The sequence below is a fragment of the Henckelia pumila genome, chromosome 4 (assembly GCF_033568475.1).
Source record: "Henckelia pumila isolate YLH828 chromosome 4, ASM3356847v2, whole genome shotgun sequence".
Taxonomy (NCBI): domain Eukaryota; kingdom Viridiplantae; phylum Streptophyta; class Magnoliopsida; order Lamiales; family Gesneriaceae; genus Henckelia; species Henckelia pumila.
Window position 1 is genome coordinate 32,211,579 of NC_133123.1, and position 26,877 is coordinate 32,238,455.

At 32.5% G+C, this 26,877-nt stretch overlaps 1 protein-coding gene across 2 annotated transcripts; it reads right to left on the reverse strand.

Moving 5' to 3' along the window:
* Positions 1–23,246: 23,246 nt before the first annotated feature.
* LOC140866326 (large ribosomal subunit protein uL23-like) lies at positions 23,247–25,116 on the reverse strand. 2 transcript variants are annotated; one of them, XR_012144854.1, is made up of 3 exons: positions 24,891–25,116; positions 24,044–24,120; positions 23,247–23,944 (listed from the first exon to the last, which is right to left on the reverse strand). XR_012144854.1 is itself a non-coding variant. In XM_073271297.1 (2 exons), the coding sequence occupies exons 1-2, from the start codon at positions 24,990–24,992 to the stop codon at positions 23,456–23,458; spliced, it is 591 nt and encodes a 196-aa protein (XP_073127398.1). In that variant the 5' UTR covers positions 24,993–25,116; the 3' UTR covers positions 23,247–23,455. The 2 variants fall into 2 exon arrangements, 1 of the variants encoding a protein (XP_073127398.1); XM_073271297.1 differs by lacking the exon at positions 24,044–24,120.
* Positions 25,117–26,877: the final 1,761 nt, after the last annotated feature.

Consider the following 26,877-nt stretch of genomic DNA (forward strand, 5'->3'; position numbering starts at 1 on the left):
GCATGAATTAATGAAATTTTAAAAACCTTGCACACGTAATTGGAATTCTAGAATCATTTGAAATGTGCTTACTATACATGAACTGTGGCTATAATTCAAAAAATTTCTGGTTCTTCGTGTGTCATGTAGTAGCCAATGAATGACGTATAGAAAACATTTCTTTAGTAATATATAATATATAATAATATGAATTAATGCATAGTATATAGCCGTTTATTTTGAAGAATTTCTGTGTATTTAATTTGTTGACCTTTTATGCATGGCTTTATATTATGGGGTTTCCTCGTTGAGACAACTGGAATGTTTAATATATAGTCAGATGTTTGTAAGTACACACTACGTCGTGTACTCGTTTAGATGATCAAATTGTTTGTCTCATTCAATTTTGGTACGAAAGACGTAAATATTAGTTGATTGTACATTTTTATATTATTCATGCATGTACTATAAATTATTATGTTATCTATATATATTAATTCATTATCTATATTGCATACATGATTCAGCATCTCATATATATATATAACGATCTTAGTAGTTATTTTAGTTGGGAATACAACCAAAAAAAACTTAAAAAAAAACATAATATTTGATTTTACGAAAAAAAAATAATAAATTCAATCAACCTTTTATTTATATTTTAAGCTGAGAGTCTAATAACATTTTTTTGTACGTGAGAACTCATGCACGGCCTCTATCTTTTGGTACGTATTGGGTAAACCTCCAGACTAACGCAACATTCAGCAGATTATGTTAGTCAAATAAACCACACTAAGCAAATCATGTGCTACAATCTAATAACGTATTTAATTTAATATCTTGATCATTCCATTTCCGTACGTGCAATACCTTATTAGGCATCGAATAATTTTTAAATTCTTTTTTAACTTAATAACTTATCATATATAAAATGGAGCGTCGAACAAATGACACAAACGTGGTAATTAATTTCTTGTTCAAGTTTGGATTTTCAAATTTAAATGGATCCCAACAATAATATGTACAATTATTTCATTCATAATGCATGAATTTTAATGTTCTAGTGAGCGAGGAGTATCAGTGAGAAAAAGGAAATTACATTGTATTTGGAGTCAAAAGAACCGATCGATCCTTAATTTAATTGTTTGTTTAGGAAACCTTGTAATTTTATTAGAATATAGAGTTATTCTATGAGTGAATTGTGAATAAATCCCTAAACTCAAACCTAACTTTTTTATAAATCCCTACAATAAAAATTCTTTCTTAAAACTCCCTAGGACCACAAAACTTGGTCAAATTCAATGTTTAATTCTTGTACCCAATTTATGCATTTATGTACTTCATTTATGCTATTTTTGTGCTCAATTATAGTACTTGAATCATCCGCAAAATTGGTATAAGAACTTTAGGTTAATTATTCAGACTTTATATTATTCGTTAATTCATACTTTTCTTTGTTGAGGAGAAGATTTTCTACAAAAGATGACTTCAAACGAAGGTTTGAATCAAGAGAATTTTATTCATATAAAATCCTATAAACAAGTTAATCTACTCATAATAGATTACTTACAACAGGTTGTGATTAATGCTCTTAATTTTGAAGGGAGTAAGAAAGATGATCTCTAACTCTAAATTTTTAGAGATTACCCCAGATTCCTCTAAACTCTCCGGAGATCTTAGAAAAATTCAAAAGACGGTACAATATTACAGCAATCAGCTGTATGAAATACTTCGGCAAATTGAAAAAATCTTTAAGAAACAAGAAGAAATTCTTGGAACTCTAAAGGATCTTCAAAATAAAATCATAAATCTAGAACACACTTCTGGTTCTAGAAAAGGAAATACAGGAGGAAGGTTACCACTCTCATTTGGTACTGAACCTTTGTTACATCAGAAAGATAAAACCAAAATGGTTCAAAAACCTTTAACTGATGATGAAAGGATGATTAATCTTATAAAAGCCGTATCAGAGAAAAACACTATCTGATGACTATTTTAGAAAGATTAAATCTCGAGGATCTACAAGATCTTGCGGATTCTTTTGCGAATCTCAAAGTAGTAGATCTAAAAATGAATTTCCCTGAGGGTGAACAACCCATAGGGAATCCCCCAAGATATGTGGTTAAAACAGAAGAACCACATAGTGAGTTTCAGGTTGGAAAAAATTCACATCCAGCAAGAACCAGATCAAGAAGGAGTAAAATCCCACTCCATCAAACTCCTTACGGAAAAACTGTTTTAGATCCAATACATCCTTACGGGGTTATGTTAAATCTTGATGTTTTGGACTTCAAAAATAGAGAAGATCTTATAGATGATTGGACGTCAGCTATGAGAATTGCAGCAGGGATATTAGATCTCAATAAAGAAGGATTCATTAAACTTCTAGAAATGAGTCTAATGGGATCTGTCAAGATTGCATGGAAGATGACTATGCCAGATACGAAGGACTCAATCTTAGCAGGAGAATCCCTCAGCGAGATTGGAGAAAGAATGGCCACCCTATTTAAAGCACAATTCATAGGGGTAGACTATTTCAATAATCAAGATACAAAGAAAAAGAGAAGATATACTCAAGCTCTGTATAGCCTCGAGTTACATGATATCTGTTTATTTGATGAATACATTATGTTATTCACCAAATACAGATGGAATTCAGGAGTCGAGGAAAATGTAGCTATTCAGCTATTTTTCGCAAAAATGCCAAGTCCCTGGAGAGAAATGCTGATTAAAGAATACGTTCCAGGTTATCTTGATACATTGGCAAGACGCGCATCCTTTTTGAAAGGAAAATTGGCAGAATAGTGCCATATGGCAGCATTACAGAAGAACTACAAGAAAATAAAGGGTATAGATAAACGTACACCTTTATGTTGTAGAGAAAATAATCTTCCAACGATCATTGGAAACAGATCACAGGGATTTAAAAGGAAGAAATTCATAAATAATCCCTATAATAAAAGAATGAGAAGTTCTTGGAAACCAAGAACATTTTGATCTAAACAAAAGGCCAGATCTTATAGATCAGGAAGAAGAAGTGGACCTACAAGAACATCTCCAGTAACAAGCTCATCACAAAGCAGGAGAAGAACACCATTAAAAAGAACTTTCAGAAGAACTCATACAATAGCAAGTGAAAGTTTCAAGGATTGAAACTGCTGGACATGTGGAGCAAGAAGACATATATCTACAAATTGTCCAAAAAACGAGAAAAAAGGAGTTAAACTCTTTGAAGCAACACCAGATATGGATGATGCGGTCTTCTTTCAAGATCTAGTCCAAGTATATCAATTTGAGGATATCCCCTCAGATGAAAGTATATACGAAGAAGAGATATTGTTTAGTCAAGAAGATTCTGAGGATGAATCAGAATCAGAATCAGAATAAAGAAGAAGTGTTTCGGCAGGAAACACATGAAATTTTGGCTGGATTCTTTAGCCAAACCACGATATCTCATAATATGATCCAAAGAATTATGAGAGAAAATTCAACGTTACAAAAGTACCAGAGATTTTCGGCAGGACAAGTAGAAATAGTCTTAGGCAACCTAGGGCTTAGACAAAGAAGACATAATTTGATTTACAAAATATCCAGAAGGGAAATGGCAATCCCCATGGAGTTAACAAGTAATCAAATAGAGATGCAGTTAATTCCTTTTGAAGAAATAAGAGAGGAATTGCAAAAGTTAAAAAGTGAGGTAGCAAGGACGATGTCTTGGATTCATATTGGATCAATCCAAATAATGATTAAGGCAACTTTTAAAGAAGGAATAGATTCACCTATAGATATCGTAGTATGCGATAAAAGAATGGTGAATATTCAAGATGATGTCCTGGGTACTATCTCAGGAAATCTTTGTGCAGGAAAAATTGTAGGAGTTATTTATCCAAGAATAGCCTACAATTTAGCTGACAGGGACTTTAGTCGAGCCTTGACGTTGCATCAAAACTTCAAGAAAAAAAGACTAATGAAGGAAGGTAATAGGCCATATTTTATTACATATCAAATTTCATATGCTCTTTCTAATACTCACCATTCTGAATTATTTATTAAAAATGAGTTCATTGAAATTCCAAAGATCTTTGGGAAAGTTGCTCATGCGATATACCCAGAAAGAATCGAGTTTCCTTTAATTCAGGAAAAAGACATTCAAATTCAAGACAGACCGGTTCTATACAGAGACCTTAAAATAGAACCTCGAAGGTTATCTTTCCAAGGAAATCGAATGACAAGTAGAAGATGGGACAAATCTCCTATTCAAGAAATTCCACCAGAAGAAAAAGTATTTTTTATAATAGGAAAACTTAGATCTCCAGAAGGATGGAAAGAAGTAAAAATAGTATTCGAAATTACAAGTCATCGGAACCAGTTCCCTTGTAACTCGATTTACTATTTGGAACAACAGGAAAAAGAAACTTACCAAGGATTGATAAATATTGGAGAATTGGAAGTTCAAATCTGTGGAATTCCAGGAAAAGAAGTGGATCAGCTCATTTTTGGCCTAGAGTTTCTGGAGGACCATAAACCATGGAAACGCCTTGAAAAAGGAATAGAGTTCATGGAAAAAGAAAAGACTTGGAGGATTCAATAATAATTCTACGAAATGGAAAACCAAGAGAATTGGATAAGGGACAATCCCTTAATCAGATTCGAAAACTCTGTTTACAAACAGAGAAAGAAGCAATTGTTGAAATTAATAAGTCATGAACATGATTTACTAGAACGCATTGAAGAGGTAGAAAGGAGTAACCATACTCTACCTTCTGAAGCCTTAGGAAGACTAAAGGCGAATAGTCTTAATCGGATTACTTAGTTACAACACATGCTGTTAAAAATGGCAGGGCCATTTAGTAATCCCTTTAAAAAATGACAACAAGTCCATTCTCCATATACATTCCGATAGGGATGTTGTATGAATAATATAAGGCTGAATACTTTGCAGTTTATATTGATTCGGGAGCAGGAATTTGTACAACAAAAAAAGGAGTCTTCCCTGAAGAATGTGAAGAAGAATTACCAAAAATTGCTGGACGAGATTTCTCTAGAAGAATTTTAATTCTTTGTAAAGGAATAAAACAAGCAGAGATCCTTATGAGAGGAGCAGGTCAGACACCTTGGTACAAGGTAAAGACACCACCAATCTATTTCCATGATACAGGAGCTGATATCCTGTTGGAAAATAACTTCTTACAAATGTTTAAGCAGTACACACAAGACAATGAGTCAAGAAGTCTTATGTTCACTACAATTTGTGATCATAAAATTATCGTCCAAAGACTCAAGGTTGCTTTTTATCGACAATTGTCGATAATATTTCGCAGCCAGCGTGGTAATAAAGGACAACTTTTTCACCCAAAAATGAAAGATCCAAGAAGGTTTGGAGAAATCATGTTGAAAATAACAACAGAACAAGAACTCCAAACAGAGGATATGGAGCTTCTCAAGGTAATTCTACATCACAGAGATATAGAGTTAGAAAATAAGGTATCCCTTGAAGATGTCAAAAAGAGGCTCAAAGAAAGTTATAACGAACATCCTTTCGCATGGTGGGATAGAAATCAACTCAAAGTCAGTCTTACTCTAAAGGAAGGCAAAGAGTATGAATTCGTCAGATATAAGCCTATCCCGATGAACTTAACAGATCAAAGGGATATGAGAATGATTATCAAGGAACATTTGGACCTTGGTCTAATCATATAGCAGCTCAGGATTTCTGGTCAGAAATCATGGTGAAATAAAAAGAGAAAAACCCAGGTTAGTTATTAATTACCAAGGTATTAATAAAATCCTGGAGTTTGATGGGTACTTCATACCCAGTAGAGAACATCTAATTAGCTGTGTACGAAATGCTAGAGTGTTCTCAAAATTTGATTGTAAGTCTGGATTCTACCAGATAAGAATGGAAGAAGGCATTAAGAAATTCACAGTCTTATCTACTCCACAAGGACACTATATTTGGGAAGTTATGCCTATGGAATTGGCTAATGCACCCCAGATATTTCAAAGAAAGATGGATAACATTTTTAAGGATTATTTCAACTTTATGTTTGTTTATATTGATGATATTCTTATAGCATCAAAAAACATCGACGAACACGTTAAACATTTAGAGATTTTCTCTAAAATTTGCAAACAAGAGGGATTGGTCTTATCTGAAAAGAAAGCAGTCATAGTAACAAGGAAAATTGAATTCCTTGGTATTGAGATTGATGAATCCGAAATAATTCTACAACCCCATATTGTGGAAAAAGTAAAAAATTTTCCAGATAAACTCAAAGACGTAAAACAACTCCAGAGTTTTCTTGGAGTAGTAAATTTTGCAGGGATATTCATTAACAACCTAGCAATATACAGAAAGGTGTTCAGTCCTTTGTTAAAAAAGGATGCTAAGTTTATATGGACCGATGACCATACTAAAAAGGTAAACCAATTAAAGGAGATATGTAAGAATCTCCCAAAAATGGCTATACCCGTAGATGAAGATGATCTGGTGTTATTCACGGATGCCAGTGACGAATGGTGGGCAGCAGTCCTTACCAAGATCACCCCAGATGGAAAAATACCATGCAGATACTGTAGCGGTCTTTTTTCAGAATCAGAGGTCATCTGATGGCATATCAATGAGAAGGAATTTTATGCAGTTAAAAGGGCTTTCGAAAAATGGCCATTATTTTTACTTGCTAAAAAATTCACACTCAAGGTTGATAACACCCAGGTAAAAGCTTTCCTAAAAAATAAGATTGAATCTAAACCTGAGAAAGCTAGGTTATTAAGATGGAAAGCATTATGTCAAAATTATATTTTTGATATTGTTATTATTAAATCTCATGAAAATATTCTTGCAGATTTCTTAACAAGAGATGAAAGGCAGTGACGTGGATTCCATCATGAAAATGCAGAGGCATCTCAGGGAACAACTTGGGTTGCTTCAAACCGAGTTCAACCAGTTAGCCATTAATGCTGAAATGGCCGGCAGGTTACAACAAGCTGGTCGGATCAAAGTATCTAATCGAATTACATGATGTATGCAGGCTCAAACACAACTTTGGGCTGCTATTCAAGGGCCAATTGTGAAGGCTATAGATAAACCATTGGTTTCTCATAAATAAGATATGCTAAAACCACTGGTTTTACAAAAATAAGAAATACAACCACTGATTGTGAAACAAGATGTTGAGGGATCTAAAACTCAAGAAACAAGTGTGACTCTATCATCAGCCTTTGATGATTTGGATGAAGCAACAATTGATGAGGAAAACTCATCAAGTCAACCCTCTGCCTCTGCGGTAAAAGAGGAAGAGATCAATCTTAGGCCCAACACAGACAAGGGCAAATCTAAGATCGATACTAACCCAGCTATTATTTCTCCATTTCAGATTTATCAACAGAGGTGGGAGAAATTAAGTACAAGAAGTGAAATTAACCCTAACACTTGCAGGGTTGATGTAGCAGGGATATATCCAAGGGTTTGGCTAAAAAACAATGTCAATCCTAAGGATGTAAAGCTCTGGTATGAATTTGGGGCTTTGGCCTCAGTTTATACAACGTCACCAAGCTTTTCGGAGATATCACAGTTACCAAAATGGATTCAGGAAGCAGTCCAAGAAACATGGGCAAATAACGACCATTTGTCCATAGGAGATGTGCTTGAATTATATTTTTTTAGTGCAGCTCCAGAACCAACCGGGAAAGGATCACACGAGCCCTTTTATTTCATCAAGCTGAGGAGACCTGACATGAATAATCAAAAATTCATCAAGGATCCACTATCTGAAGAAATACCAGTGGTGTCCACTTTTGGAGAAGATGAAATTTCAACCAGAAGGGCATGGGGTATTTGGGTTTGTCTCATCGAGATGGACAAGGTCAAGTTTTCGTTCAAATTTTATCAGAATTCTGTGAATGGATCATTCCTGTTAAACACAATGACAAGAAAAACTACGGCTTTTGTGGAAGAAATCTTCGAAAAGAAGAAAAACTTTTTGTGGAACAACAAGCTGCCGGGGAGTAAAGAGACTCGCCGAAAATTTTGTAACATGGCTCATATCGGAAGATGGTCAGAAAACATCTGCCCAGAGTGTCCAAACCAGAAGGAGCCAGAATTCGGAAAAAACTTCAGACCCCGAACGGATCGAAAAGAATTTTTCGAGATAAGCAAAGGTGGACAGGGACCACCAAAGATGCATTTTTTCAGGGGACCACTGCAAAAGCAGAAGATGCCCCGACAACAATAAAAAAGGCATGTGAGGAAGATAGAGCCAAAAGAAAAAGGACAGCATGTGACTCCTCCACCAAAAGATGCCATCAATAATGGCATAACAGGACAAGGTGGATAACGGGTGACTCATCCACTAGCTAAAGATGCCATTAATAATGGCATAAAAGGACAAGACAAAATAGCTGTAAGATTCCCTGATGTTTCTCGGTGAAACGAGTGGAACCTCAGCTATAAATACAAGCGTTCAAGGAAGCTGAAGGCATCGAGCATTCCCTTCAGTTTTCTTAAAAATAAATTGTTGTAATATTTCTCTTTCTATTGTAATAAGTTTTCTGTTTATGTATTTCAAGAAGAAAGCTACTATGAGTAGCTAAACAAGTTGTCTTCTCCTCTTCAAAGGAGTTGATTTATGTAATAATATTATGTCTGAATAATTTTTCTAAAGTCTCTTGTTCTTTCATGCTCATATTTTATAATTAAATTCATATACCATACGCCTTAAGGTAGAAAACGAATTAAGACTGTGTTGGGTGTCGTTGAAGGAGCTTGTGCAGAAACCATCTGTTGCGACTGCGTGGTTGGAGTGTGAGGAGCACTTCGTAAAACTCGGCAGGTATGACCCGACGACACTATGGTCAAAGAGGTATTTGAATTTAATTCATCTTACGGAAGCATGTTGGACCCTAATCCAGAGTATATCGGCTGGAAACCTTGTGTAACCGATAGTTCTGTTTGGCCTGAACGGGTTCGATAGGTAAAACAATGCCACGTACAAAGGATTAAATGCTAAACACTTTGTTAAGATAAATTTGGGGATCATTAGAGAGTTGAAACAAAGAAATTTGAGTGGAGAGAGTTAAGAAAAAAAAATATTTGAATTTGAGGATTTTAAAATAATTTGCCCTTATTCTATACAATATATCCTTAATTTTATTGTTCCTTTCGGCTATAAAGTTCAAATTCGTTATGGCAAAATGTAGTCAGCTGCCGTCCATCCAACCCCCCAAAAAAAAAACGAAAAAAAAAAACTGCAATTACTTAAAAAATAAACTATTTGTTTACAAAAATCCAATTCATCATTGTTCCGTCGACAAAATAATCCGATATATATATCACCTCTCTCCTATATATATATATATATATATATATATATATATATATATATATATATATTATCTAAATTAAAAATTGAAATGTCAAAACGAAATATATAGATTGCACTTTTTTTTTAAGGTTTGACATTTCAAATTGCAATTTAGTCACTCGATAATTTTTACAATTATGATATTACTCTTATGTGTATATAAATTAAATTGCAATTCATGATTTAATCACGCGTGCACCGACACACTAGCTAGTATATAAAAATAAGGAAAAACTGCAAATTTGATCCTGTATATTTGTCACTTTGCGATTTTGGTCATCTATGTTTTCATATTTCATTTTTAATCCTACATGTTCCGATTTTTGATAATTTCGGTCCTTTTTATTCGAAAATGCTTACGTGACAATGTACACGTCAGCTTCACATCAGCACTGTGGTGCCACGTCAGCGCCACGTCGGAAAAAAGACTAAAATTGCACAAAAAAAAATAAAGATAGCGGACTAAAACTGAAATATTAAAATATAAAGGACTGAAATTGCAAAACGACAAATATACAAGACCAAAAAAAACAATTTTCTCTAAAAATAATGATCAAAAAGTGGCTAAAAGTCGTCCGATAAGGGTAAAAGTCGTGAGATTCCCATTAATGTTTCAATGTTACTCATAATAACTATGCCCTTCTAGATTTGCATATTACGCGTCTTGATTGATGAAAGTTTGTATCAAAATTTATTAGTCCTCGTCACTATCCGCAGTGAGCAGAGAGTTTTTTAAATGATTTATTTCCCTATAATTTATTTGTAATATATATATATAGAAATATGATTAATTTTATATTTTACCAGCGGCATCAACGTCAATTTCTCGAAGAAGGGGACATGAGGAATTAAATTTAAAATGTTTGACCATATACTGATACTATATTAATATATATTGTGAATATAGCTAGTTAGAGGTGTCAAAATGGGATAGGTCTGTCGAGATGGCCTGCTCGCCATACAAAATTGATGAGTTAGGTTGACAATTTTTCAATCCGCCTAAAAGGTGGGCTGACCCGCACCGCCCCGCCTAAAAGGTGGGCTGTGGTGGGTTGCGGGTTGGCCCGCAAAAACTCGTCAATTTACACGTTGGCCCTCCCCGCCACCTAAAATAGGTTAGTTGGGTTGGTAGTTTCCCAACCCGCCTAAAACGTGGGCCGGCCCTACCCGGCCCGCCTAATGATGAGTTACGATGGGTTGTGGATCATCCCGTTCCGCTGGCCTATTTTGGCACCTCTATAACTAATAAATATGGGAAAAAATAATTTTGCTCGAACGAAGGGACTATTTTTAGCTTCACTGCTATTCGTGTATACGTACCCGGTACCCATCACCAGGTAAACTTGTAAACGTTACGTTTCCTTGGGGTTATGTGTGGACTGTGGACCAACCTTTGATTTTTCCTATTTTCCTTTTTAAAAAAATATATATTTTTATCGATCGCTAATATGAGAACATAATACGTACGACCACGATTTGAGCCCAATTAGCTAGGCACGATTAATATAGAATTTCTAGCGTGTCATGATTGAATACATAGAGACATGACTAGTATATATATATATATTTTTTTTTTTTAAATGTTCACCTACCATGTCCATCAATGATGTGGCATTATTTAATTGGACTTACAATTTATCACATCTTTATCACATCCAATAGAATAGTGTCACATCATTGGTAGGCATGTAGGTGGGCACTTGAAAAAAAACTCTATATATATATATTTATTTATATACTTATTTATTTACTATTGAGTATGCATGGAAGATGAGATTGGCTTACGACAAGAGAAAGTGGGATTCGAATGACTAATCTCATAATTTTGGGGATAAAATTCCAGTGAAAATTGGTCTTATATTCCTGATTCTAAAATTATGGATTATCAATTACGTGTATTGGAATACATTCAGAAATCTCATCTTGCATACGCAGTACGCCTCTTGCTTTGGGTCATCTGTGGTCCAATTATTGATTTTTATTTTTTATTTTTTCTGGGTAGAGAAAATACCCTGCTAATCTGGAAACATATACATCCACATTTGTATATGCGAGTCCAATTAATATTAACGATTTTATGATTTCTTGCAATATTCCATTTCGCATAAATTGACGTTTCAATTTAATTATGCCATGCGATGCAGAGTTTAATGTAATCTTGTAATTATATATAACAAAACTTTATCATAATATTTTAATTATATATATATATATAAATAATGTTAAAGGTACAACCAATATATATATCGTACAACGATATTTACAATTATTATGTCGTGATATTTTGCTATTATCTCGTGAGATTTTGATATGATATCGTGAGATTCTGCATTTAATGTATCGTAAGATTTGATAAATTAAAATTTTATATTAAATTTTTTGTGATGTAAAAATTATTATACCAACCATATATATATCAATATATGTCAAGTTGTGATGGAACTATCTTGCAACAATGGGGTCCCACACAAGGTGTGCATGCAATGATTCGTATGGACGAAGCCGATTAGTTGAAAAGGGAAAGTGTAGCTGTCAAATGTCAACTGACATAAATTTGATGCATTCTTTTGACACATAGCGAACCAAATCACAGCATTCCCACCAGAACTTGTGATTTTCGATATAGATATGTTTTTCTAATTCCTACTAACACGTTCGTTTCTGAGATTAGTTTATGTTTCACCAAGAGACTTATATTTTATTTTTTTATAAATATTCTCGTAAACGTCAAGTTAAAAATCCACAAATTAAAATTATTAATGTGATCTACATGTTTTTTTACAGTGAGATCCTATTTTTCTATAAATGTTCGAGTAAACATTATGTTAAAAACCCACCAATTAAAATTAATAATGAGATCCATATGTTTTTTCAGTGAGATCATACATCCTATTTTTTTATAAATGTTCGTGTGGACATCACGTTAAAAACCCACCATTAATTAAAATTAATAATGAGATTCACATATTTTTTTTGGTGAGATGTTCACGCAAACATCTAATGTTTTTAATGTAATGTTCGCTTGAACATTTAGAGAAAATACTGAATATAGATTATTTCTTCAGGCGTAAAATAAATTATAACATTACCTAAAAAACACATAAATTATCTCTTATTAGTGTGAAATATGAGATTTAACATTTCTGTATCATCTTGTATTTCACTTAAAATTTTACGATAATTCAAGCTAAAAAATATTTATATTATATATTTTTTACGAAAATAGTTATGTAATATTAATCATTATCTTTTCATCGTAACTTTAACCAATTATTTTGATTTTATGTTTTATAATGCAACTTTAATTAACCAATTTTGATGAATGGAATAGACAGAAGAATTTTGAGTACTTAAAATAAATTTTTTACTATGCTGAAATTTTAAATCATTATTGGGACTAAGGGGGTGGTAGGGTAAAATTTCTTTAAACACACTCTTATCTTCTATATGTTGTAATTAAGATATTATAGGAGTTTCATAAAATGGGATATTGTCTTATTTTAAAAATAATTAATTAATTACTAAGATGATGGGAAAAAATATGATAATGAAGTTAAAAAGTGTTGGTATATGTGTTTAATTGGTATTATTAGATTGTTTTATTATAACAATTTTTGTGCATATGTTGCAAGCTTACTGAAGTAGTCAAATAAAATAGTTACCGAAATTAAGAAATACAGAAGATCGATCGATCCGATCCGGACTATCGGTACTGGACTTGTAGACATTGCTTTTGTGAACCCTAGAAAGTAGTTAGTTAATTTCGTCATCTGCATCACGAATAGGATGTCAAAGGTGCCAGTAGTGTTGTAAAAACTATCAGACGATCAAATCAGCGCTACTAAAAGGAAAGAAATTAAATATGGAAAAGCCTTGTTCTGGACTGACTTGTGTCATGCGTGAGCCTAGTTTTAATTGAATAAATATTGTTGGGCTTGAAGCCTTGACCCTTATGGACTTGACTCATTTAAGCAAAGATCATGCTAAATTTTAGTTTTGGCTAAATTAAATTATTAAAATTGGGCTACTTACAGTAGATTTTAATTTTTTGTAATTATTGTTTAGATAAAATTGGTCTTTTAAAAAAATAAATAATGATTCAAATTTATCAAATATATATATTTGTAAATTATATGGATAATTTCTTTAATTCCCCTTTGCTTTTATACTTGTTTGCATTAATAGATACTCCCTCCATATAACATATATTTAAGCTGGATTTTTTTTTCATATGTCCTAAATACACATTGAATTTTTATAGTTGATGTAGCCAAAAATCACTTGTATATGACACGTTGTTTCCGCCAAGTTCAGAGTATCAACAATTCCTTGTATGTTCCCAGTGGAGATCTTTAGTAGGTTATTTCTACGTCACAAAACAAAGTCAGAGGAGCCGGGAGGGTTCCCGACGAAGGCACTCCGATGTTCAAGTCAGTTATTACTCAAGGAATAATAATCAAGAGTAGAGCGATATAGTGCTTAAGAAATTGTGTACTTTAATAATGAGGTGACTTAATCTATTTATAGATATTCGGAGAGTTTCACGGGTTTGAATCTCTTATGGGCTATTTTTTTATTTTAGGGGCAAGGGATTTCTTACTATAAGAAATGAAGAATATATATATATATTATTATTTTTCATATGTATTGTTTCACTCTTCCAATTAATTACACACACATGCAACAAATTAAAATTTTGATATTAATAAGCAATCCAAATTAACTCGCATAATGAAGTGCTGCTGCCATTTCAAAGAGGAAAAATGTTAGATGTACACCTTGTAGTGTACACCTTGGTTTACACCCTTACTTAAATTTTTTTTAATTTCTATGATTAATTTCAAAATACCCATGATAAGAAATAAATATCTAGTTGATCAAGGAAAGTTTTATAATTAATAAGGAAGGGTGTAAACCAAGGTATACATCTAGCATTACTCTTCAAAGAGTCCACAACCGAACCGGATTCCGCCGTAAGAACCCCGTCAACCATCAGTTGCACGGGGTTGACAAGGGTGGCTACATGGTTGTTGAGCAGCGTCTCAGCTGCGTTCTTCGCCTCCTTAGAGCAGTGTTCTTGTGTCCACGTCGCTACGAAAGACGTGGATACCGACGTCCGACTCCAGGAGAATGACGTCATAAATACGGCCGGCCGTGGGGAGGAGGACCGTATTATTGAAGTGGATTAGGAGGATAAACATGATTCCGTATTACATTTCATGAAGTGAATAATATTGGTTTCTGATGTGACTTGGTGATTAATAAATTGTATAATTTTATGTGATATATATTGAAGAATTTGGACATGAAAAATGAAAATTGTATCGATTTGTTCATACATCTTATTAACCCTTATATTGATACTGTGATACACTTTGTCCGGAAAACGCCTAAGTGAAAATATATATATCGATACTGTGATACATAATATATATGTATGCATTGATGATAATTACAAAATAGCAGCTGCATGTGCAAATTAATTTTATTCATCAGACGAAGCTGAAATCTTATTTTGGAAAAATTAAATATGAAATTAAAGTTATGTTTTAGGAGAACAAATTATGAAGAAATTAATATTTCCGTCAGATAAGATATCATATCTTTATACATGTGTGGAACCAAAGAACAATAAATTTCTCATATGCTTCTTGAATTGGAAAAATAATTTTTTTGGTCCAGTAATTTTACCTTCTTTGAGTGGTCCATTGATTTTTTAAAATTTGATTTTGATATACTGAATTTTAATTTTTATTGATTTTGGTATAAATGCACACGTGTCAGCTAGACATTGGCACATGTCACTCGAAAAATGTTGACATATACCAATGTCTAGCTGACACGTGTGCATTTGGATCAAAATCACTGAAAATTAAAAGTTAGTGTACCAAAACCAAATGTTGAAAAATTAATGTACCAAAACCAAAACATGGACAAGTTACTATAACAAAAAAGTTATTTTCCCTTCCTGAATTCGCATGAAAAAATTTGATGCGAGCTGGATAAAAATGGATAAGGAGATCCCACAGTAGGGACGCCCTTTTCCTTCTTCTTTTTTCGTTTGTTTCCTTTTTTTCTTTTTTTTTTTTACAAGTTTTTGTATTTTTATTTTTCTTCTGTTTTTTTTTAAAAAAACCAACAAAATTGGCTTTTTTATTTTCTAACTCATCCAAATTTTCTTTTCAAAAATTTTTTTATCCTTTTTTTAAAAAAAATTTTGCCCTCAATTTCTACATGTTCAATTCATCTATTTTTTTCCCTTTTCAATTGAAATTTTTAAAATTTAATTTTTTTAATATTTTAATTGTGAAAGATTAGTTATAAGTAGCAAATAATATTTATTAAAAATCAAATAATAAATTTATTTATGAAATTGTATTTTTATCCGCCTATTAAAATTACCAAGATCCCGAACCCAACATATTTTGGGAGATGAATATCCAGGACCGTGAACATTCGGGATCCCTCGAGTAGGGAGAGGAAATCCCGATTTTTTTTTATTTTCAATATTTCGTTCAAAAAAACACAAAAAAAGAGTGATTATTTATTTTTTTAAAAAAACTATTTATAAATATAAAATAAATATTCGAATTAAAACATATAATATTAAAATATTCATGATAATGCTTCAAGTTTTTTTTTGTTAAAAGAATAACATCATACGGTGCATTGTATAATTATTATGTGAATTAAGTTGACAATTAATTGTTATATGAGTTGAAACACAATAATATTTAGCTCAATCTATTAATAAAATTATTAATAAAATATATTATAATATTATTTGAGGACGGGTCGAGAATCCCGTCGGGATAAGGTTTTATTCCCGATCATTCTCCCAATATTAATCAAAACGGGAAAATCGCAAAAATTCGATTCGAGAAAATGTTGTGTTGGAATTTTTTCGGGACAAAAATGAGATGCGATTCAGGAAGGATCGGAATTTCGAGAATGTTTGTCGCCCCTACAATTTTTGTAAAAAGAAATAAAATTGGATAAATTAGAAAATAATAAAAGCCAATTTTTTAAAAAAAATAAAAAAAAGGAAAAAAGAAGGAAAAAAAAAACCTGTTGAGTAAGCATAAAAAAAATAAAAAACTTGAAAGAAAGAAAAAACAAACAAAACCAAAAGGGAAAAAAAAAAGAAAAAAAAAAAGAAAAGGACGTGTGCTGTGGAGGAAAGCAGATCCCACAGTAGGGGATCCTAATCCGATAAAAATCTAACTTTAATGAGTACAAATCCAGTCCAGTAGCCCAATATTCAGAAAAGCACAACCTGACAATCTGGATTTATGGCCCAGTATCCAAAATAAAAACCGACCCATGTTCAGCTTAAATTCTAGAGGTCTCAAAATAGGTTATAGACTTGTTCGGAGTTATCCTGTTCCGTCATATAAAAATATAAGTTTGTTGGGTTTACATTTTTTCAATGCACAAAATTGGCCTAACCATGCCGCTCCGTCTAACCGTGGGTCTACAATGTGCAAGTGTCATGTTAATGATAACCATATCACTTCATCAATAATAAAGTAATCTAACGAAAACAGATTAAAAACAAAAAAATTATTGAAAGGAAAATGACAATTTTTAGGCAAGGGTTTAATGTGTGATTGAAATTTAATGTACTTATGGACGAATTAACGTGGTATTGATGGTAGGTATACTTTGAATACAGTCTCTTTATTTATGATACTTCGTCCATTTGTTTCACGTCCTATGAAGATGTAATGTCGATAAAAATTTCAAGATAAACCTCCCTGGATAGTGCATTTCCATCTTTCACGCCTTTCACTGCTTCTTTTCTTCAACGCCTGATTTTCTGTTATCTACCGAGGTTATCAGGAGCATCATTGTTGATTTTTGCTAATAAGCAAGATATACAAGGTTCTCTGTCACCAGATGAGATAGCTAAGGTAAATGAGATGATGTAATGGATCAAATTTAAGTTCATTGTATATTATTTATTTATTTTCGAAATGTGGTTTTTTTTATTACGTACTTGGAACAGGTTGTGCCGCTTTTCTGGTGAAATTCGTTGATGAAATGTATTTATTTTGTAAAGTGTAGTCTCACTTAAATGCCCTCGTGCGACAGAAATAAAACGTCGATGGAAACATATTTCTGTCGTCCGATACTGCTCTTGTTGCTGTTGACCTTTTACTTAACTTCCCTACTTTTTTCTGTGGCATGCCGGAAACAAATATTTAGCTGCGCTAGCTCTATGAATTTCTTCAAATTTTATTATTATTTTTTTAATTCTGAATTCAATCAAGACTACATATCCTTCATGCAGGTGCTCAACTTGGAAGCAATGGATAAAACCAGAGATTGGAGAGTTGTGGGATGTAGTGCATATACTGGGGAAGGACTGCTTGAAGGATTTGATTGGTTGGTTCAAGACATAGCCTCGAGAATTTACATGCTCGATTAAATGATGCTCGGAGATGTACCTGAAGATGTATTCGCACAGGCTTTTCTAAACGTATTGACATGGCTCTCACACCAATGTTAACTAATTTGTGTGTCAATGAGCATTTGGATATGCCTGGTTATTGACCAGCATGCTTATATTACTTCTTCGTAAACAGGACGGAGCTAAAGGGGGTCGGGGGTCGGTGGTTGCACCTCTCGCAACTCTCTCTTATTTATAGTATGTTACCTTCCAAATTTGCAATAACAGTTTTTTCTCTAATGATTTACCCACAATGTTCACCTCGTCCGCTAAAAAATCATTTTCGTAATATTTAATTGAATTTCTCAACTCTGTCCTTGTTCGTAAAGCTTACCAGCGGTTAACATTTAATCCAAGAGCAATAACTCTGCATTCTGGTCCGAGTTTCTCCCAAGTTCTCATTTTTAACAGCAATATCAGATACAATATCAGCAATAGCAATGTCTATCGTCATGGCTGAATGCCTATGAAAATTTACTTAAACCAAATTTTAAAGAACGGATGGAGCAACCTAACAAATATAGTTTCATGATCCGGGGAGAAACGATAAAAATAAATAGACCAAAAATTAAAGCGAAGGGCTTAAATAGTTTTCATAGAAACAATTTATTTATTAGGCTTGTTGGCCTCATGGCAACCATTATCGACTAGGCCTTAAAGTCTACCATTGCTTTTAAGCAGTTTCTTCTTGATTAAGCTAGTATTTGGGCTATCTTTCTAAGGTTAGTTAAAGATTCTTGCCACCAGAAATTGTACTTGCCCTATTTCCTTCTTTGTTGTTCTTTTTTACCATTGCATCTTCTATTATATTGTTTTTCTACCCTGTTTTCTTTGTATTTTATATAGTTTAATAATTAGTGAGATGTGAAATGCTTTATTTGTTTATTACGAAATGAGACAAGTACGTTTTCCAAAAATCTAGAATAGAACTTTAGATTGGTAATGAAAGTGAAATGAAAGAATTGATCACAGTTTTCACTGTGTTACATCGGGAGATGTCGATGCCACCCATGGGGTATGTGTCATTTTTTTATTGGTTCCACATGAGTGGCATCGACATTTCGATTACATCGAGAGAGAAGAACTTTTAATATAATTTTTATTTATATGGTGGAATCTAGGATTGATGTTCAAAGATGCAACTTATGAATTTAAGCTGATTTAATTCAAATCCATTATTTTCAAATTCTTTGACTTATTTTGATGATCAAAATTGAAGTGGCTTATAAAATTACAATAATAATTATGATAAATTTTCAAATAGACACAAACATATATAATATCATCTGAAATGCATAGTTCAAATCGAATCAAATCTCTTTCATTCTAACGAAACACAACCTGAATGAAAAGGACCTCGTTCTCTAAATAATCCTCCCAGAGAAAAATGAATAGTAACCTACAAGATGGCGACACGTGTTCAACATGACTCCGCGTCTTTTGTTCCTTCACGACTAAGATTAACCGTGACCCCACATGATGACGTAAGCAACCACAACCCGCCAGCTTGGCCAATGCACATAATAACCAAAATACCCCTGACCCTCGGCTATAAATTCCGCCATCCTACGCTTCGATTCTTCCCTTTCCCACTTTCACTTCTCTCACCCACAGTTGAGCGGTTTCCCGGCCATGTTCGCCACCGAATTCGGCCTCGATAGCCTTTTTTCGGATTCCGATACCGGTTTTTTTTTCCATTGGGATTTCACCGAACCGCCTTTCCTCTTCGATACACCATTCCCCGACCAAGCACAAGAGCCTGCAGTTGCCATGTTTTTCCAAGAACCGATCACTTCCAGCTCCGGTTCAGACCCCTCGAGCCCCGAGTACCCCATAACTCCGGAATCCGGTTCTCCTAAACCGAACCAAAACTCGGTGATGATCACCAGCTCCCATGAGACTATCCCGCTAGCCTCGATCATGGACGAAAGGAAGCGTAAGCGCACGCAATCGAACCGGGAGTCGGCCCGGAGATCCCGCATCCGGAAACAGAAACACATGGAGATCTTGGAGACCCAAGTGAACCGGCAAAAGAGAGAGAACCTGGAATTGATGAACCGGCTGAAGTTGGTGGTGAGCCAAAACGAAGCTGTTTGCATAGAAAACGAACTCCTCCGGCTGGAGGCGGAGCAGCTCCGGCAAAGGCTGTGGGATATGCGTCAAGTTCTGCTGGTCCGGCGGCTTCACCCCCATTTCCATTTGAATCGATCCCTTTGCATGGCGGAATAATATTCCCACGTCCGTTAACGAAAGAACATTGATGTACATAATCACCCCTTGATTACATATATATATAACCTAATTAAGCACTAAAATTAGCCTCAAATCAATATATATAATCAAGCGGCACGATTCACATTGTGAAAGCGGTGAAAATCTCTGTCGTTCTTGTGTTAATTAAAGATAGAAGATGAAGGGATCTTTAGGGATAAAATATATTTTGTTTCGGTGCAACAAGGGACTTACATGTAATTATCCAATATTAAAGAAGGGTACGTAGTCATGTTTTGCTTTATCTCAATAATTAGCATTCTAGAAAGTCCTAATCTTATACTAATTAGCACAAATTACAACAATTATATTATAAATATTTCTTCTACTTTTTCCGCTACGGCTGTGCTATTATTATATATAATATATATATTGCACGGCAAGCATAAGTCCTAATAATTAATCTCATGTAATTTTTAATTTATAATAGTGCCGGCATGCAATTTCTAAATATAAATCAAATTGATTTATGATTATCAACAGCCTATAACGATTTTTTAAAATTGAAAATAAAAAGGTTAAACGGTAGAAAATACTTTTCAGATTGCAACTAATTAATAATTTCATCAAGATATATAGAGATTTATACTTACTAGGATCGTGGCACACAAATAATTGTTTTGCATATAACTTTTTTTTTTTATGACGTGAAAACCCGCAGCCGTTACCTTCGATGCGTACTGGGTAAACCTTCGGACTAATGCAATAGCCTGCAAACTACGTTAGCCAAATAAACCACACTAGACAAGCCTTGTGTGACAGGCTAGTTCAAGAAGGTGTTGGTAGGTGGAATTGAACTCCGACCTCTGGCCAAGAGTTCACCTACTCCACCAACTTGGACACCCCGTAAGAGGCTGTTTTACATATAACTTTATATTTTTAATGATGGTTAAAACTTAAAAAGTGATTTACCAAATATTTAGAAATTAGTTGAGAGAAATGTAGGGAGAAGAATTGGTGAGATGTGTTAAAATTAACTAATGATTACAAAATGAAATATCTATTCATTAAGAATGTTTGTGGTTTGAGGCAAATTTGGAAGATTTTTGTTATTTCATAGGCCTTACCAAAATTATTAAGGGAAATGTACACATTGATTTACATATTGGATTATACACTATACATGAAATTACAAAATTATCCCTCCATTTGATTTAAAAAAAATCTTTCCAAAATACATTAAAGATATTTATGTAATTTCAAGTGCAACGTGTAACCCTCCGTGTACACGTAGCATCACCCAATTATTAATAGCCTCAAGTTTTATAATATAGTATAAATTGTATAGATACAGTTATTCAACGCGATTCATGCATTATTTTTTTTGTTTATTGATTTAATTTGAGTTGAATATATCAGTCTGATGGAGAATTGGAGAGTTAAATATTTTTTTAGGAAAGAAATTTCAGAGATCATTCGATTAATTAATTGACCTCTATTAATTAATTGACCTTTTTTTTAATCCAATAATTTGATTTAAGGTAGGTGGATTCTAAATCAAGATTGAATTTGTTACTAGTAAAACTATGTACAATTATCTCTGTTGATAATATATAATTTATCTGATATCAAAGTCTCAACTTTAAAATGAATCTTCAAATTCGAAATTTAATAATAACAAATCCCGATCAAGCTCAAAAAAAATAATAAACATGAGGTCAGGTCACACCCAAAGTGATGAGGAGAAATGAAAGCGAAATGCACATAAATAAATAGATATCAGACAAAGGATCAATAGGAGTCGAGGAATATGATAACTTTATGCGAACAAGTAAGCCCATGTGTATGTGCATAAAATTTAAAGTAAAACAATCAACTTTTTTCTTTATCTAGTTTGATTGTTATTGGATCAAGTACAATATGATGGCAACTTTAATCTTTTGATAATTAAATTAATTGCCGGCTTTTATAATTCTAAATATTTATTTTGAGGCCCACAATTTTTGCTAAAAGACGTTGTCTAAGTAAAACAAAGGCACACGGACGTCACTTCCACTTTGGAAATTGGAATGGCTTCGATAAGATAAAAATATAAAATTGAAAAAATTTTGTAGAGGGAAAGAACTTTTTTATGAAAATAATATTAAATGTAACGTTCAGATTAACGTTAAAAAAAATAGTAAAGAGTTGGGGTATAATTCTCTTTTTAAAAGTGGTTTGAATGGATAAATTCCCCAAGTTAATTATCCGATGTTCGTAGGCAACCAAGCAAAGGTTTTTATGTGAGGTTCCCCACATAAATGGAATCGATCATTCAACTAAAATCTAATTTTGTTACCCATCTGATTTTAAGGGCCCGTTTGCTTTCATAGAGTTTTTATAAAATAAGTGATTTTTTAAGTTGGGTTTTAAAAGTACTTTTTAAAGTAAAAATTGAAATAATTTTGTGTTTTGGATAAATATATTGAAAGCACTTTTTTAAAGTTGAGTTTTAAAAAAAACATTTGAAAAGTTATAAATATGGGCTTTTAAAAAAACACTTATTTTGGCTTAAATAAGTGCTTTTAAAAGCACTTAAAATTTATCCAAACACACTTGTGTTAATAAAAAAACATTTTTTTATTAAAAAAAAAAACATTTTTTTTTAATTGTCTACTGAAACCAAACGGACTCTTAAAACTTGTCTAACACTAAAGTTTTAAATTTGAGATAATGTCTCGATTAAAGACTCAATTATAACAACTCTCATAATGCGAAACCATATAACTATTTTGTTATAATTTAGTTAATGGGTGTAAGTATAGTGACTCTAATCATATATATTGACTAGCTAACTTTGAATATTCATCTTAATTTTACCACATCGAAGCATAATTAGATACGTTTTGATGGTTTTTTGAAGCATATATAGCAAATATTTTATTATCATATCAGTAATTAAACTAAAATAATTAAATATTAAACATTAGTGTATCAAAACAAAATTTTAAAAACTTAATAAATCAAAACTCAAAATTGAACAAGTCGATCAAAATTGATTATTTTATCTTACAAAATGTGAGAACCTTAACCGAGTGACTTTCTTTTGAAGCACAGAGGGGAAAATGAAATTTAGAAAATCCACTCTATATTACAAAATTGATTATTTTATCTTACAAAACTTGCCTTCTCTCAAGGTTGGAACAGAGTATAAATTTCTCATTACAAAAAAAAAAAAAAAAAACTAAAACACCAATCTTTATCTTGCATTGCAGCAAACAAAGGGCGATGTTTTTATTTACAAAATACATATTTAAGATTAGTACATGTGACCAACCAATTAATTCGGAGACAGGTGTTAAAATTCCTAGCGAAAACTTGTAAAACCATCCCAAGTCTAAACAGCATATTTGGGTCAAAATGGTTTGTTTGAATATTTTTGCCTACATGTAGGATAAATCATGCATGTTATTCACAAGATTCTAATCTTCTTTGCAACATCAATGGCGTTATAACTTGGCCCGAGCTTGACGTACGCTTTCTTCGCACCGTTGGGCAAGTTCAAGGTATTTACCTTCTCCGCCTTGATCTGAAACATAATCCAAACAGCATCTTTGACACCATTCTTGTCAGCACGTTTGTCCACGATGAAAACCAAAGTGTTGTTCTCCAAAATCGCCTTCATTGCAGACTCGGTAATAATTGGATATTTAATAACCAAATGATGGTCAAGCTCCTTGATCTGAGATGACATACTGTTAAGTTTCCGGGGATCTTTTTCCTTCTTAGATGTTGTTCGATAGGATGCTGCGGGATGCAAGTAATTCAGGAAGTCTATATTCTTTGATAAATGAAACCTGGCATTAGGTTGCTTGGTACTTTCGGCCATGATCATCACAGGGTGCGCCAAACAATGTCCTAGAACGTGAGAGGATGACGATACAAAGCTCGGTACTAGGTCCTACAATTAATAAGCAAAGAATAAAGTGCACGGTAAGATGGTCGAATGTTTTCCAATAAATTTCGTTTTTACAACGAGTGAGCTGAAAAAATGATCAACCATTTAGAGTCACTGTCAAAAGAGTGCAACAGAACTGTTTATCTTTCTCCAGCTTTCGAATCAAATGATATTACTCCCTACATCAAATGATTCAAATTCACAGATGAGTCAAATTCATAGACGCCATTACCATATTCCAATCAAGAATCTATTAACCAGTCCCACTCTCTTTCGGAGAGGAAAAATGGGAAACTCCATAGAAATACAAAGCTACATTGGATCAGTTTGGATACAGAAATCATTGTTTAGGTACTTTTTCTTTAATGAGCTCAACTTTTTCAAGTGCTTTTCTTTTAAAGCGCAACGACAATTTTAATGTTTGGATGCAATTGTAATAAAGATCTTCCTTTTATTATTTAAAGAAAAAACCCAGACGAGTACCCAAAAGCCATATTTTCTAGCATTTTGAAAATCCTTCTCCATTCAAACATCCACATTCTTCACATCTTTTAGAAAAAAAAAGGCACGAAAAACAATATCTTCGAATTCATAATACAAGAAGATTATAAGCTAACAAAATCTCAAGCAAAACTACCTCTATGATAGTAGCCAAACAGGGTTAGAACTTAGGCAACTTGCGTTTTTTAGCAGCCATATTCTTATATTCATCTAATCACAGCAGCAGGATCCAGGGAAGCCCCACTTAAAATGAAAAAAGGTTTTCAATTTTTACACCTAAATTTCCGGGGGGGCAAAAAATAAAAAACCACCACGCAAAATTGTATCGCGAAACCCGACTGTTTGAAGATCAGAGTATTCATGAATCATGATCCAGTTCAAAACACAAAACCAATACCAATTTCTAAAATCAAAAGAAAACAAACAAACAAAAGATAATAATCAGTACCTTCAATTCGAACGAAGATCCAGCTGAAAATGATACTTTATGCCGACCGAACCAATTTACAGGGCTGGCCGATGTTAATGGAGATATCGCAGAGGTAATCATTTGAAGGATTGAATCGAAAACCAAAACAAAAAACAAAAAACAAGAAATAATAAAATAAAAGGAAAAGGGAAATGGGTGATTCGGTAGGGTTTAAATGGGGCTTTGGAGGGGGAAAGAGAAAGACGAACAAGAAACCACAGTTTCGGAGCACAGTTCCGCCAACTTTCTTCAACTGACTGAAAATAATCTGTGGATTACATCTGTGTTGGGCCGACGTATGTTTAATGCAAGCCCATGTCATTTCAGTCCATATGATTATTGGGCCTTTACGCTTGGAGCTTTATATCAGCCCGTAAAAGAACACACTCGAGCTACAACATTGTAAAAGCTTAATTTTATACAAGTGTTGTGGGCTTGTAGTTTGTACAGTTTTTATTTTTAAAACTTTTGTTTGGTTTTAAATCGGATTTTTTTTGTAACAAATGACCCTTTTTATATATATTTGAGCCAGAATACCAATAAAATCTAATTGATCCTATATTATTGAGGCCCAAAAAAATTAGCAATAAAAATCAAAAATGAAGGGACAAGATGTAAATTGATGGTCATACCACAGTATATTGTTGGTCTCCTACACTCATACTCAACTCCATAGTACAAAATTGTTGTGATATCATCTAAAGAGTTTAATTTTGTAAGATATACTTTTTTATACGACCCAACTTATTAAAAAGTATTATATTTTATGCTAAAAATATTATTTAGTACTCTAGATATAGATTGAATCGATCCATATAATTGATATAGCTCGATGAAATCATCGCATAAGATATGTACTCCTACTTTAATTCAAAAAATAGATATAACATGATAATAAAAATATATATATATAATAATGTCAAATATGTAAAGTTCTTAAATTTCATTTTATTGTCTTTTGACCTTATCCAAATACTTCGACATGTTAATTTTAGAATAAGAAAACTATATCTCATGTATTATATTTACAATAAATTTTGTCGGTTTTAGCTTTTTCTATAATATTAAAAAAAAAAAATATGGGCATTGATATTTACACTCTATTTTTTACTAAGTGCACTCCATCTTTAATTTTATGACATAAATTGAGAATCATATCATTTTTTTCATTATTCTAAGTATCTATGCAATATCGATGATGAAATTTATTAATTTCTAAAAGCTAAGTGCAATATATGTTCCACATTTAAGAATTAAAAATATTCAATTATTTACCATAATTTTCTATCATGTATACATAAAAAACATGAATACAAAAAAAAATTAATTCTAATATTACATAATATTTTTCATATTTTATCCCAAACTTAGCAGGTTTTACAAATCATTAATAATTATTTCCAGAAATACTTTAAACTATTGGGGCGTAAAAAAAATTTGGAATAAAATTCGACTTTAAATAAAATAAATTTTTATTTTATATTATTTTAATTTTTTTTTTTACAAAATTCCTAATGGTAAATTTTATAATTTTAATAAATATTGTGAAAATTATTCATTTGACGTATTCATTTTTTTATTGTGAAAAATATATGAAAACAAATATATTAACTATATTTATATATTTTTATTTTAGTTTTAAAATATAAATGTCTTTTACTTGAAAATTTTAATTTTTAAAATTTATAATTAAAATATCCTCATGGAATAAGATATTAAAATATGAGAATGAAATATCACTTGGTTGAATTTTTTTAAAAAAATATTAAAATTAGAAAATTAACTAATCGGTAAAAAGAAATCGAAAAACAAAACTGTAACGATAATTTAATGAATTATATTTGTAATATTGTTTTTTTAAATGTTTACGTATTTTTATACATTTAATGTTTTAAGTAATTTATTTTAGGAATTAAGATCATTATTAATAAATGTACTCAAAATAGAAAAATGAAGAAAAGGGTAT

Coding starts and splice junctions, on each gene's coding strand:
- LOC140866326 (XM_073271297.1), bottom strand. CDS start 24,992: ATGATTACCTCTGCGATATCTCCATTAACATCGGCCAGCCCTGTAAAT. Junction 23,945..24,890: donor GATCTTCGTTCGAATTGAAG/GTACTGATTATT, acceptor TATTAATTGTAG/GACCTAGTACCGAGCTTTGT.